The sequence below is a fragment of the Orycteropus afer genome, unplaced genomic scaffold, assembly GCF_000298275.1.
Source record: "Orycteropus afer afer isolate SDZICR_OR568_19922 unplaced genomic scaffold, OryAfe1.0 scaffold00226, whole genome shotgun sequence".
In the NCBI taxonomy this organism is placed as follows: domain Eukaryota; kingdom Metazoa; phylum Chordata; class Mammalia; order Tubulidentata; family Orycteropodidae; genus Orycteropus; species Orycteropus afer.
In genome coordinates this window covers 3,375,782-3,389,006 of record NW_006921813.1, presented here as the reverse complement: position 1 = coordinate 3,389,006, position 13,225 = coordinate 3,375,782, and the positions used below count along the sequence as shown (strand labels likewise).

General features: G+C 35.5%; 1 protein-coding gene across 1 annotated transcript in view; it reads right to left on the bottom strand.

Annotated features, from left to right (window-relative positions):
* PEX3 (peroxisomal biogenesis factor 3) overlaps positions 1 to 13,225 on the bottom strand; it is a 51,847-nt gene that overhangs the window by 5,016 nt on the left and 33,606 nt on the right. Inside the window, exons 6-11 of the mRNA XM_007948806.2 lie at positions 13,006 to 13,072; positions 12,840 to 12,894; positions 12,087 to 12,255; positions 10,379 to 10,449; positions 6,239 to 6,361; positions 236 to 332 (exon numbers count right to left, since the gene is read on the bottom strand). Of these exons, the coding sequence (XP_007946997.1) occupies positions 236 to 332; positions 6,239 to 6,361; positions 10,379 to 10,449; positions 12,087 to 12,255; positions 12,840 to 12,894; positions 13,006 to 13,072 (582 nt within the window). The remainder of the gene's footprint in view (positions 1 to 235; positions 333 to 6,238; positions 6,362 to 10,378; positions 10,450 to 12,086; positions 12,256 to 12,839; positions 12,895 to 13,005; positions 13,073 to 13,225) is intronic.

The window sequence follows — 13,225 nt, the reverse complement described above, 5'->3', positions numbered from 1 at the left end:
CTACTTAAATCCAACTGACTGACAGGTATCTGGACTCAAATGCAGTGTAACAGGTGTTTAAGGCTATAATATGGAGGAAGGCCAATCTGCTAAATTTGCCGTGATATTTTACTACTCTCAGGAAGCATTCTTTCATCTTTTAAATAGAACAAATTACAAAGGAAAGAAATATAATTTTATGTTAGACAAACATGACTACAACCAAAAATACAGTGCCCCCAGGATTTCTTCTTACCTGAACAAAATGACTAGGTGTCTCACTGCAAACTGAATGAATTTGTCCATTTATTATCGGGATTATCTTAGCTAAAGGCAAGCTGACACTGGAAAGACTGGAAAATCATCACAGTAATAATTATTTTCTTAAAGTACCTTATAGGAATTTAACATTTTAATTATAAAAGTTATATAGAATCATTGAAGAATACTTAGAGAACAGTATTAAGAAAATAAACGTTGCACGTGATTCTATCACCTAGAAATAACACCTGTAATTGACATCACGGTTAATCCTCTCTGTCATTACACACAAACACATACACCATGTTGTTGTTGGGTAAGGCTGAGTTGATTCTGACTCACAGCAACCCTCTATGACACGTAGAACTGCCTTATAGGGTTTTCTAGGCTGTAGTCTTTATGGGAGTGCATCATCAGGTCTTAATTCCTGTGAAACCGCTGGTGGGTTAGAACTGTCGACCTTTCTGTTAGCAGCTGAGCACTTAACCACTGTGCCACCAGGGCTCCTAAAATGCTCATCATATATACATAATACATAAGCTTTTTGTTGTATCTTTTAAGCTGAAAACTATTACTGTTCAATACATACTTGTTGAAGCAATTAATACAAGCCTTCATTCATCCCCTACTCAACCCCCAATTTCTTGAGTACACGGCTTTGCATTTTTAGTAATATGAGCATTTTTCCATCTTATTTAAAAGTTTTTCCAAATTTTTGATTGTTTTTTCATGGTTTTACAATAATCACCTTCTCAAACGCACTGTCGTGGAGTCAATTCTGACTCATGGTGACCCTCATTGGGTTTCCAAGGCTGTAAATTTTTACAGAAACAGACTGCCTCACTTTCTTCTGTAGAGTGACTTGTGGGTTCAAACCACTGACCTTCTGGATAGCAGCCAAATGCCTTAACCACTACACTACCAGACCTCCTTAGCTGCTTAGACTATGTACCATCAGCTCCATGTGTTATGTGCTGCTGAGTCAGACCCAACTCATAGCGACCCCTCCTTGGGTTTCTGAGATAGTATCACTATGGAAGTAGATTGCCCAACCTTCCTTCCAAGGAGTGGCTGGTGGGTTTGAACCGCCAGCCTTCTGGTTAGCAGTCAAGTGCCTTAGGCACTATGCCAGCAGAGCTCCTATCAGCTCCACAGACTTAGACATTTAAGTTTTTTCCTAATTTCTCTTAGTACAAATAACTCTTTATGTATACATACATGGAATTACTGGCTCAAAGGGTATGAATGTTTAAGGATTGTGACACATATCACTGCATGTTCTCTACTTCTCCAGCAGTGTGATGATACCTGCTCCATTGTGTCTTTTTTCTAGTCTGGGCATTATCTTTTCCTTTAACCTTTTACATCTGAGAGGTGAAAATGGTATCTCACGGTTTTCACCTACCTGTATTTCTCTATTAGTGATGTTGTACCCCCCACCCCCCTTCTCCAGTGAACGGTACTATTATTACCCATTAGGCTGTAAAAGCTGGAAACCTGGGAATTTTCCTTGCCGCTTCCTTCTCCTGCCTACAGACTCCCTTCATGAACCCTAAATATTTCCTAAACATGCCTACTTCTCCTCATCACCAAACCGAGTCCAAACTAACTGTTATCTCTTGCCTAGACTCTGCCATGGCCTTTTATCTTGCAAGTGTTCAGTAAACATTTGTTGGCTGAATAAATAAGTAAACACATACATGACTGTGTGTGCTATATAACTGTTGAATGATACAACTAATTTTTTTGTGTGGATTGTAGACTCAGTCTTATCACAATAAAAAAATCAGACTTTATACATTGAAATCTGGAGTTACACTAGACATTTCCTTGAAAACATCATGAAAAAGCTGATACTGTGGTGTCCAATAACTGTGCTGTGTTGAGAAATGAAGTAATGTCTGAAAGGAAAAAAGGAAGTGGCAAGGTTTATGTCTTACTGAAGAAATTAAGCATTTTCTCTTCAAAATAGCATTTTTCAAAATGCAATTATTTTGTTCACTTGTTTGCTGTCTCTCTAGCCCACTATCATAGAAAATCCATGAAGTTAGGTACCATGTCCACCTTACTTACTGCTTTAGTTCAACACTTAGTAAAGTGTCAGGTGCATAGTAAGTGTTTAATACACACTTGTTGAATCAATTAATAAAAGCCTTCATTCATCCCCTACCCCATCCCCCAAATCAGTGTGATCCTACAACGTTAATCTCATCATGTGACTCTCCTGCTCAAAACCCTTCCAAGGTTCCCCAGCATCCTTAGCCTGATAACCAGAATTTGTAACTTGTCAAATTCTCCAGCTTTGTCTAGCATGGAGAGACACAAAACTTTTTCCTTGGTTCCATCTGTTGTACCAGCACACCATCCTTCTTCCAGTCTTCAAAGGCTTTGCCCAGGCTGTAGTTTCTGCTCAGAGTATTAATCTAACAGCTAAACCATCTTTAGTTCTCAGGTCAAATGTTATCTCCTAGAGAAACTTTACTTGACTTTCCACATTTGTTAAAACCTGCTGCCACTGAGTTGATTCTGACTCCTGTTCACAGTCTATTTATTTCCTCTAGTGGGCTGCAAGATCTACTACATGGCTTGATCCACAGCAGGTGTTCAAAAGGTAGGTGTTAGATGAGTGAACAAACTGGCCATTTTTGTGAATTATCTGTTTTGTGAATGATCTGTTTGTGTCTTTGACTATTTTTTTGAGTATTTCATTCCTTGATTGTTGTGTAAAGTTTTGTATACATATAAAATTAGCCTCCTTGTATGACATATATTGCAAATATGCTATTTGCATTACTATTGATTATAAAGCTTGTTTTGATCTATGGTTCCTAAGTATATAATCCTGTCATCTTTATACAACAATAATTCTTTTTTCTCCCTTTGCAAAAAATGCATTTTGAAGATGAGATGAATTTAACTTAGAAATCAAAAGCAGTAAGGATGCTTAGTAAGTTTGTTATTTATTTGCAAGATAAAAATATAAAAATCAGTGGCTTTCTGCTTTTGGTTCTCAAAGTCAGTCTTTTCCTAGTCTTACTGCATGAGTTAGAACTACAGAACAATGCTGAATAAATGTCAATAATAAAAACTCACTGCCATCAAGTCGATTCTGATTCATTGCGACACCTATTGGGTTTCTGAGATAGTAAATCTTTACAGAACTAGATCGCCCCATCTTCCTTTGGCAGAGTAGCTTGTGGGTTTGAACCACCAACCTTCTGGTTAATAGTCAAATGTCTTAAGCACTATGCCACCAGAGCGCCTTAAATATGTCAATAGTGACCATCTTTATATATTTTTTTTAAATTTAATGGAAATCTTTCTAGTGTTTTAAGTATGACATTTAAAATTTAATAAAAAAGATTTAAAATCTTTTTTTATTATATAAAGTATATATATTTTGAGTAAAATATTTTATTAATACGCAATGCAACACACTACCATTGAGTTGAATCCAACTCATAGAGACCTCTCCTTGAGTTTACAAGGCGGTATCACTATGGAAGTAGATTGTCCAACCTTCCTTCTGAGGAGCGGCTGGTGGGTTTGAACTGCCAGCCTTCTGGTTAGCAGTCAAATGCCTTAGGCACTACACCACCAGAGCTCCGATTTTTTTAGATAATTCAATTTTATTTAATGCTTTTTCAACAGCATGGAGATATATTTTCCCCCATTAACTTAATGATATGGATTAATGTAATAGCTTCTTAATGTTTTAACTCTCCTTGGATTCTTAAACTCTTATTAGTCATAGTGCTAAAGTATAATGGTTAAAAATTGTAGGCTCCGATATGAGACAGAAACAATTTAACATTTGGTTTTACCACTTGCTAAACTGTTTGATTTGAAGTTATTTAATTTCTGGGTCTCAGTTTCCTTGTCCATAAAATGATGAAAATATTAGTACTTACTTCCTAAGGTTATTTTAAAAAATTCAATAAGGTCACGTTCTGAAAAATACTTATCATAGTACTTGTACATAAAAACAAAAACAAATATTGGTTGCATTTCTTTTTGCTAAATATTTATGGATTTCATTTGCTAACATTTTATTCTGGACCCTTAATATCTATATTCATACTTAAGATCTGTATCATTCTCCTAAAAGGTGTATCTTTATGCATTATGTTTTCTATTGGGTTATTACTGGTGCACAGGGAAGCTTTTGGTTTTAAAATATTATATATATATTTACATATTATAATGTAAATATACATTATTTGAGCTTTTATTAGTTTGCATTTTTTTTGGTTGATCCTCCTGAGGGTTCTGAATTGATTTTAAAAAAGAATGCATAAATAATGATATTTTTGTCTCTTTGCCAATAGTTAAAAATCTTATTATTTCTTGACTTAGTAGGATGGTTAGAACTTCCACAGCATGTTAAACAGTAGGGCTGCTGGTAGGTATAATGGCAATGTTTCTCGTGTTGAATCATACAGCGTGAAGTTGGTTACAGATATGAAATGGATAAACTTAGATAATGTATACTGAGTTCCTACTGTGTGTAAAGAGATATGAAAGGGCATAAGACAGTCTCTGATTTTCACAGGGGCCTTAAAGTGTAACTGAGCAGTATCAACTACAATCCAGTGCAGCACATGTAGGTTCTCCATGAAAGTACAGATAATGGAGTTTAGAGAAGGAAGGCTCTCAAAGGCTGATATGGTAGTAGGGCAACTTTTATAATTCTGCAGTGTGGAAGATCAAATATCTGTTCCTGTTAAAACAACTATTACATTTATTTATCACCTCTTCGTTGGTAACTTTTTATGCATAGATTATAATTACTAATAATAGCTAATAACTTGCTAGGTAAAGATTATAAACCAAACTCACTGCCATCGAGTCGATTCCAACTCACAGCAACCCCCTTTGGGTTTCTGAGGTGGTAAATCTTCATGGAAGTAGATTGCCCAGTCTTCCTTCTGTGAGTGGCTGGTGGGTTTGAACAGCCAACCTTCTGGTTAGCAGTCAAATGCCTTAGGCACTATGCCACCAGAGCGCCTTAGGTAAAGATTATAGTGAAATCTTATTTGGAGTACCTTGATTTAGGCAGTATATTAAGGCTGGTATTGAGCTCCAATTTATTTTTCTATAAATTGCTAAATAAGATTTTAGAATGATATTAAAATTGTTTTAGAAAATAACTTTAAGCCTCTAACTATTCTAAATGCTCAATATTAATTGCAAATTTCTTATACAATAAAGAAGGGTCCCACAGAGTTGGGCAAATGATGCCTTGCTCTATGTATTTAAGAGTTAAACTAGATATTGTACATACAAATTGCATATCAGTTATTGTTCCCCTAATTTTAATAGGTGAGCTTTTAACCAGTCAACATTGATTTAATGCCCATTACTTTCTGAGTATAACATTAAAAACTGAAAAACAGAGGTCCTTAAAGTGTGGAAATTCTAATACAAGTTCAGGGATGCTAAAGATGTAATAAAACTTTAAGATACATTTTGGTGCCATAAGTCCATGACTTGGTAATAATGGTAATGATTAAAATTACTAACAATTATACTAAATATCCCCAATCCCAGAATAATGGCTGAAAATGAATAAATTTATGTATTTGTAGAATAAGAAAGAGATAATTCATAAAATGATTAGCTACAATAAGGGCTAATTTTTATAATGACCAAAATATTGAATTCTGTAGGTTCATTAGGGCAGTACTGGAATAACATTAAAGAATACATTAAAACATAAGTACGTTGTCAGTTTTGTATTCTAAAGAGTTTAAAAAGTTGGAATATGGTTTATAGGAAGGTAGGTTTCACAATAAAGTAGAGAGAATCAAGCTTCAGTACTGAATCTGGAAGAAGCTTCTACTAATGAATGAGTTACTGGTTTAGCAAGGTTTAATTTGTTGAAAAATGAGGCATCCAAATTTATCCTTGAAGATTTGTTACTTGGAACAAAATGAAACACATCCAGAGTGCCATTTTTTCAGAGCATCCATTAGATTATCATTATCTGTTATCTTACCTGTCCATGGAGTTACCATGTTGCAGGTCCTGCTCAGTAGGTCGAAAGAACTCAGCCATATTATCTAGAAGTCTACTAAAACCTCGGTTTAAACAGGTATTCAGAACTGTACTAAAATCTGGACTATATAAAACAAGAAGCAGAAATTAGTTTTTAGATTCTCAAAGGAACAGAAAAAGTTTAGTAACTATGTAGCTGCCTATGAAAGCCACCAATATTTGTAGTCAAAATCTAAAACACAATATATCAAGTGGTCAATTAAAAAATTAACAAAGAAAGACTTCATTAATTAGCATAACAAAGAGAATATCCCTTTTTCTAGATTTCCTTATATTGATCAGCACTTTCACAATGTGTTTTTAGAACATTAACATTCCTTCTCTCAAGGAACTCCTGAACCCTTTTATATTCACTGTGATGTGACTGGTTTGCTTTGCATACTATACCATAGTATCCCAATGAGTTAGAAAATATCACAGTAAAACCTGAAAAAGCTGGAACCTGTGTAAAGTGAGAACCTGTCAGGGAAGGAAAATTCACATATTTTCCACTAAAATGAGTGACAGAAAAGTAGTGAGATTACACGCTGTCGTAAGTGGAAAATCTGTAAGACCTGGGAAAAACAGGGCAGCTCCACAGAGAGGTGAGTTCTGGCTCTCACAGGTTTTATCATGTACAGATGAAAAACTAAAGACTTTTGGGAAGCTGCCCATCGGTCTGTAATTAAGAAACCAGGCCTTTTTGATCTTAAAGTTCAAGCTTCTTTCATTATACCATTAATACCTCACAAAAACTCTGATATAAAGAATAGCATGTAAGAGTCCTATGAAAGGTAGAAAATGCCTAGCTAAGTTAACCTTTGTTAATCTCTGTGTGTCTGTCTGTCTGCTTTTTCTCCTTAGTTTTCTTTGTAAACAGTTTTATCAAGATAGAACTTGTATGTCATTGAAGTCACCTCTTGTAAGTGTACAAGTCAATGGTTTTTAAAATGTACACATTCGGAAATATCACCCCCATCCACACCTCCACACCCAGGCAGCTACTAATCTACTTTTTGTCTCGATAGATTTTCTGGGCATTTCTTATCAACAGAATCCTGTAATATGTAGTCTTTTGTGTCTGGCTTCTTTCATTTAGCATAATCATTTTGAGATTCACCTATGCTGCTGTTGTTAGGTGCTGTTAAGTTGGCTCCCACTCAGTGAACCCATGTACAACAAAACGAAACACTGCATGGTCCCATGCCATCCTCACAATCCTTGCTATACCTGAGCCCATCACTACAGCCACTGTGTCAATCCACCTTGTTAAGGGTCTTCCCCCTTTTTGATGACTCTCCACCAAGCATGACATCCTTCTTCAAAGACTAGTCCCTTATGACAACATGACCAAAGTAGGTGAGACGAAGCCTGGCATTCTTGCTTCTAAGGAGCATTCCCACCAGTGTTGTACCATGTATCAATGGCTCATTCCCTTTTCATTGCTGAATGGAGTTCTATCGTTTATCCAGTCAGCAGGTGATGAACATCTAGAATTATTTTCACATTTTGGCTACTATGGATAATGCTGCTATGAACATTCGTAAGTAAGTTTTGTGTGAACTTATGCTTTCATTTCTCTTGATTGTGTAGTGTATCTAGGAGTGAAACTGCAGGTCATTTGGTAAATTTATGTTTAACACTGTTGGTCTCCTTTAAAAAGGATTATGGTAGGGTCCAAATAAGAAAATAAAATGATTAAAGGGGCAGAAATAGAACAGAAACTGAAGAACAGATCATCACAGGGGGATTGTAAGGGTTAATGAATAAGATATATAAAGCTGTATAGAAAGTGCTTGGAGCATAGTTCTCAATAAATGTTAATTTCTAGTCTTCTTACTAACTTGGATTTAATTAAACCAATAAAAGAAATGAGGGTGGTTTTTGAATTCAGTGATCTCGCTTCCTCTTTTGTACATACATTAAAATACAAGCAATTAAAAAAGGACTTTCACACACTCACCCCAACACATCTACCAACTTACATGCATCTGTACTTAGCCTCAGCCATTCCTCCTGGCACTCATAGAAGCAACCTGTGTACTGTGTATTGAATCTCATGCCTCTCTCTTACTAAGAGCCCTTGTTTTTAGAACTACCTTACTTTCCTATGCCAATTTCTCCCTCCCCTACCAGTTCAGTTCAATGAAATAATTTTTTTTGAGCATCTGCTACATTCAAGGCACTGTTCTAAGAACTGAGAACAAAGAACAATGATAAAGTAAATAGACAAAAATTCCTGATCTCACGGCCTAAAATGCTGCTTAAAAAACAAAAACAAAATCTGGATCTCACATTCACCTTCAAATGCTACCTGATTTCTCTGTAACTCTCAAACAAAATATCCCAAAACAGCTATTTTGTCTGCATTCATTGCCTCCACTTTTTTTAACTCTAGTTGTTGTTCATCAGGTTTTCAATTCCACTGCTCCACTCAAACTTCTCAAGAAGATCCCTCAGTGACCTCCATCTGGACACATCTGATTGTCATTTCTCAGACCTTATCTTAATTGACCTTTCAGTAGCATTTGATTCAACTTAGTCATACTCTTCTTGAAACATTTTCTTCAACTGTCTTACTGAACACCATAAATGGTTCATAAATAGTTGATAAATAAAAAACTGAATGAGATAAACAAGTGATTGACATGTGGAAATTGCAATCCAAGCCAGCTCATAGGAGTAGATGTGTTTAAGGCTACAAATTTGGAAGTTATTAACGTACCAAGAGTACTAAAAACAATATGAGTATATCAAATTGCTTAGAGTGGAATGAAGATGAAAAAAGAATAAATACCTGGGAAGCACTAATGTTTAAAGAAAGACAGAGATTGAAGAACCTAAAATAAAATGACCTGAGAGTTGGGAGAAAAATTAGACTACACTGTCATGGAAGCCATCAGAGAGCTAAACTTAAAGGTTTGATTAACAGTGTCTAATTTCAGAGAAAGGAGAAGTAACATGAACATATGGGTTCACTGGAATTGGCCAAAGATTACTAATGACCTTTACTAGAGCTTCATGGAGTGACTGGTGGGAATCTGAATGAATAAGAAAAAAAAGTGGAGGCTGTCAGTCTAGAAAATTAGGAGACTTTCAAATTTTGAAGTTGAAGCCTTGATCAATTTAGACAGCAGATTCAGTAGCTAATTAACCTAAATATTTTCTAATTTTCTTCTAGATCATGAAAACATTATTATAAGGAGGGGGTATCTAATTTCCTCAGAATATGGGAACTTGAGAAAAAGGGCTTACATTATCTCAGGAAGATATACAGTACCCTTAATTTAATAGGGACTTTGATATTTTTATCACTTAAGATAAAGTGGGTAGGACAGATATTACCACCCATATTTTACAACAATAAAATTACCTCAGAGAGTTTAAGAAGCTCAACAAAGCTTTAACAGATTATAAATAGCAGAGCCAACACTTGAATCTAGGTCTTTGGATGTACAGCCTGATGCTTTTTCCATTACTACAAGCCAGCTCTCTTTGAGGTAATTTAAAAGAGAAATACTTTTAGAGAAGATGTGGACTTTTTATCCAAGTTTTTAGGACCAGTACAGCCTGTTGTGAAAGCTATCAGGAGAGTGTGCATGGATGAGGGAGGGTTAGCTGGAGCAGCCTCTCAAGAGCCGCTGTGCACATCGCTTTCCAACTCTGCATTCAGTGACTTCAGGATGGTAGCCTGAATCCTGCTGCTGTGGGAGTTTTAATACCACAGATATTGACTACAGTTTTAGGGCCTCCTCTCCCAGCTGGTTGTTAAACATTTACCAGCTTATACTGGGTATACCAGAATCACTCTGGAAATTTTTTTTCTTTAAATCAATATACAAACACTAACTATCTTCCAGCCCCTCAAACACTGTATCAGAATCTCCAGATGGGAAAGTGGGTTGGCAAGACCTCTCTCCACCCCTAAATAGAGAACCACTAGTTTAGGTATGAAAATCATACCTAATGGCTGGGGAATAGATTAAAATTTTAAGTTTTGTAAAATATTATGCTGAATATGTTGTTCATAAAAAATTATAAATGATCATAAGCATATTCAAAATACAAACACATTTTTTCCTGTTACATGCAGTATACATACCTTTCCAACATGTCTCTAGTTTCATTGAGTAGCCTAATAGTGGTCACATCTCTAGGGGAAAGCCCACAGGCCTGTAAAGTTAAAATGCCATACTTTAGAGGTTCAAATATTAGCACAAGGTTATAATGAAACTAATTACATTCATAAACTCCAGAGTTCAGGAAAACTAAGTCTAGGTAGGTTCTATCATCAATCATAAAATGCTTAAAACCCTAAAAAACTGTAAAGGCTGATGTGCACAGTTAAGTGTTTAAAATATGAGCCGAAGTAAAATCATACTTGGTAAGACCTTTGATTGTCGTACACTTCTTGAACAGGTTTCTAGTATATATAGACAGAAACAGAGCAGGCTTTGGAGCTACAGAGACCTGGGTTGATTTGCCACCCCCACCCCTCCTGATACCTAAGAAAACTTATCAGGATATGTGTGTGTCTTTTTCACCAATGCTGTCTGGACTCAATGCCAACTTTTTAATCTGAAGTTTTAGGTTTTAATTCAGTTCAGGTAAGTTCTGATCTATCATATCACATAGCTTTCTTTATTTGTTCTTTCAATCATTTTCTTTTTCAGTTCTGTTGAATTTTCAAGTTTGGAAACTGGTTCAGTTGCAGACATCTTTTTTTGAACACTTTTATTACATCTCCTTGAGAGTTCTATACTGTTTTCTTCTGCTGCTTCTAGTAATTCTGTCTCATCTGTTCTACTTGTTCAGTTTAGCCTCTATCATTTAAGTTCTTTTAAGTTCAACCCTTAGATGGGTTGAAAGTTTCTTTGCCTATTCATAAATGTGGGTTTCCTCAGTATCCAAACAACTCTAAGCTTGGAGTCTAGGGGGAGAGGCAAACTTGCAGGCAATGGAAAACATGGCAGTCTTTCTTGTAGCAGACCTCTATGCTGAGGTGTGGCATAGGGGACTCTTGTTCTAACACTTCTCCTGTTGCCAAGTGAGTGAGAGGTAGTCTCCCATCTGCAGAGAATGGGTATGATCCAGTTGACAAATGATGAGGCACTAATTACTTAAAAAATGATGTAAATGATCTGCAATGTTTGGCATTTATTCTTTGTAATCAGTGAATAATTTCTATCACAATGGTTGATGACCTACTAGTGTGCAGCAATACCATGGTTGATAACTGTTAGAGTAGGCTATCCTTGGTTCTCACCTGATTGACTGCAATTTCCTTCAGCACATTTTCATACTGCCATCATTTACTTACTTTGAAAAGCAAATGTGATTGTGTGACTGGTCTAATACTTTTTCTTTGATGACATGTTGAATTTCAAACTCTATTTTGCCATGCAAATGTCTTCATGATGTTGCCCCAACCTTCATTTACATTTTCTGCAACTTGATCTTAAAGAAATACCTCCAGCCATGCTATCTTGAATTTGTCTCCTGAGCTCCCCAAGTGTAATGAACATTTCTTACTCATACTATATCTTCAACATATGTCATACTGTCTATCACATATCTGATGCTCAAGAAAAATTTGCTTAATATCTAAAAATATGTTTGTAACTAGAAACCAGCCATATCTGCAGTTATCTAAGTTAATGAGATTTTATTTAAAGTAATGAAATATATATTTTTCAATCACTTACCTTTCAAGATAATCAGACATTTAAATTTCAATAGGTAGTAAAACACAAAAAAAGCTTAATATATATAGAATGACTGGTTTGGTTGAATAGTTATGAATGAAGCACCTGAACTGCTAGTGGAGTTTCTTCATCTGGCATCATATAATGGCATAACAAAGATTTGGACCCATCTTTATTAATCCAAGAAGAAGACTGATGCTGCTCGACAAGATTTCTGATTCCTTTTAGTTTTTGCTCCAAGTCCAAAAGGGACAAAGAATGTTTAAGGGAAACACTAGAAACAGACAAAAAGGAATTGGGATAAATTAACTCTAAACAACACATATTATTCACACTCTTAACACTATCTGAAATCCTATTCTGTCCAGTCAAACATGAAGCTGATGACTAAACTGGTAAAATCAACAGAAGGGTTGCATTATCAGCCAGTAGTTATGGGCCATTAACTGAGCCAATGAAAACAGATAGAGATTTATAATGCAATATTGCAGGAGATTTTACAAGAAGATTTTCACTGTAAGTATAGAGTAATATTAACTAGTACAGATCAGATAGAAAAGCCTCAGAAGCAGATTGTAAAGTAAGACTTCTATCTCCTAACCCAACTAATTCTGATTTGTTTGGAAATCAGTCATTAAGAAATGAAATACTAAAACTTTTTTCTCACAACCAAATGGCTAATATTGATGAAGAAAAAGGATTCTATAACCCAACACCCCAGAGGGGTGTATGTATTAAGCTACAAAGAATATTACAAACCGTCATTTACTAAGTCACTAGCTTCACTAGAACAGTTCTAATTTTTTCGCTTACTCATCACAATCAAAAAGTCAAAAAAGTCAAAAACAAATGGCTTACTTTCCTAAAATCTTGTGCACGGCTTGTTTAATGACAGTGATCAATTCAGTCAGGCCTATTAATGGAATATAAACAAATTTTAAAGTCCTGCCCACTTTTTAAAATGCTTCAATAATGCAAATCAATGAATTGACATCAGTAGAAAAGTCATAAATTGGCATCTCACCATCTCCAAGGAGGTGCTGAATACTTGAAAGATATTGCTGTTGGACATCTGGGGGAGCAAGAACTGTCTGCAAAAAATAGGAATGAGGTTAAAAGTATCCAACTTTCTTTCTTTCATTTTTAATTGTGATTTGAGTGAAAGTTTACAGAGCAAATTCACTTTCCATACAGCAGTTCACATACACTTTGTCTCATGACATTGACTACAATTTACCCCAATG